General features: G+C 49.9%; 1 protein-coding gene across 1 annotated transcript; it reads right to left on the reverse strand.

The window, feature by feature from the left end:
• LOC108460290 (caffeoylshikimate esterase-like) lies at positions 1–1,234 on the reverse strand. Its single transcript, XM_017759731.2, has one exon. It carries the CDS (start codon positions 1,132–1,134, stop codon positions 115–117), a length of 1,020 nt encoding a protein of 339 aa, XP_017615220.1. The 5' UTR covers positions 1,135–1,234; the 3' UTR covers positions 1–114.

Consider the following 1,234-nt stretch of genomic DNA (forward strand, 5'->3'; position numbering starts at 1 on the left):
TTATCAGTAAATACACCCAATTTAAATTCAAGCCACAATCTAAATATAAATAAAAGTGAAAATTTAACGGATTAAAATTTGTATCATAAAATACATGATAAATTAACTACCCAACTATCCACTAGTACTGCCAACAGCGGCGCTTAGACCACTGGCACCCTTTGCCTTTGGGGCGCGTGAACCTCTACTTTTAAGCCAATCAATCATTTCCCCAAAAACTAACTCGACGCTTTCCTCCGGTTCACCAACCAATTGGTGCCACATCCCTGGATGGATCCTCAATGTCTTGTCGGTGCTGGCGGCGCGTTTATAAAGCTCCTCCACGCAAGCCGGATCACACACCACGTCATCACCACCGTGCACAATTAGCAATGGAACATCCACTTCCTCAAACCTCCCTTGCAAATCGTTGCATATTCGGATGAGCTCGTATGCCGTGGCGGCGCGTGGCCTTGCTACTGTTCTCCTAGGACTGGCTATCGCCAACTTCCTCTTCCAGGGTTCTTTAAACGAAACATCCGGTATAGACCCGCGCGTCGGAACCACTCGCCAGGTGGGGATAAGTTTGGCGACTATGAACAGAAAATGTTCCAACGGCCATGGTGGCTTGAATTTAGCGCTTATCCCGCACATTGCGCCATTGAGAATCAAGCCATCCCACACGCCTTTTTGACGGAGAGAGATATAAAGGGCAATAGCTCCGCCAAGCGATTCCGAGTACAAAAAGGCGGGCAAATCCGGCGCGTGACGAGCACGGAAGGAGTCAAAGCACTGAATGCAATCGTCGACAACGCCGTCGATGTTCGGAATATGAGTATCGAGTCCGTCAAGGCCTTCGGAGAATCCGTGGCCCTGGTGATCGATCGCACACGTGGCGAATCCCGATTTGGCAAAAAGAACAGAGGTAAGTTGGAGGAACCAGCTCGACTCGCCGGTGAACCCGTGGACAACGGCGACGATTCCAGTGATCGGAGTATCAAGTGGGGTCCAAGACTGGGTGAAGAGTTTGAGACCGCGAGCGTTAGTGATGAACTCGGATGAGTGACTCACTGAGTGGCGGGCATAGAATTCGTCCGGAGTTAAGGTGCCGAAGGGGCTCTCCTCGTTGGCTACGGCTATCGGATGCCGGGCCATTTTTGCTAAAATGCGCGCTAGGTGTAGGATAATTCGAGGAGGTTTTTTCCTAAAACTTCCCTTGGGACAAACTTTCGGTTGAGCGTTGGAGGATATTTAT

This window comes from Gossypium arboreum, chromosome 4, assembly GCF_025698485.1.
Source record: "Gossypium arboreum isolate Shixiya-1 chromosome 4, ASM2569848v2, whole genome shotgun sequence".
Classification (NCBI taxonomy): Eukaryota; Viridiplantae; Streptophyta; class Magnoliopsida; order Malvales; family Malvaceae; genus Gossypium; species Gossypium arboreum.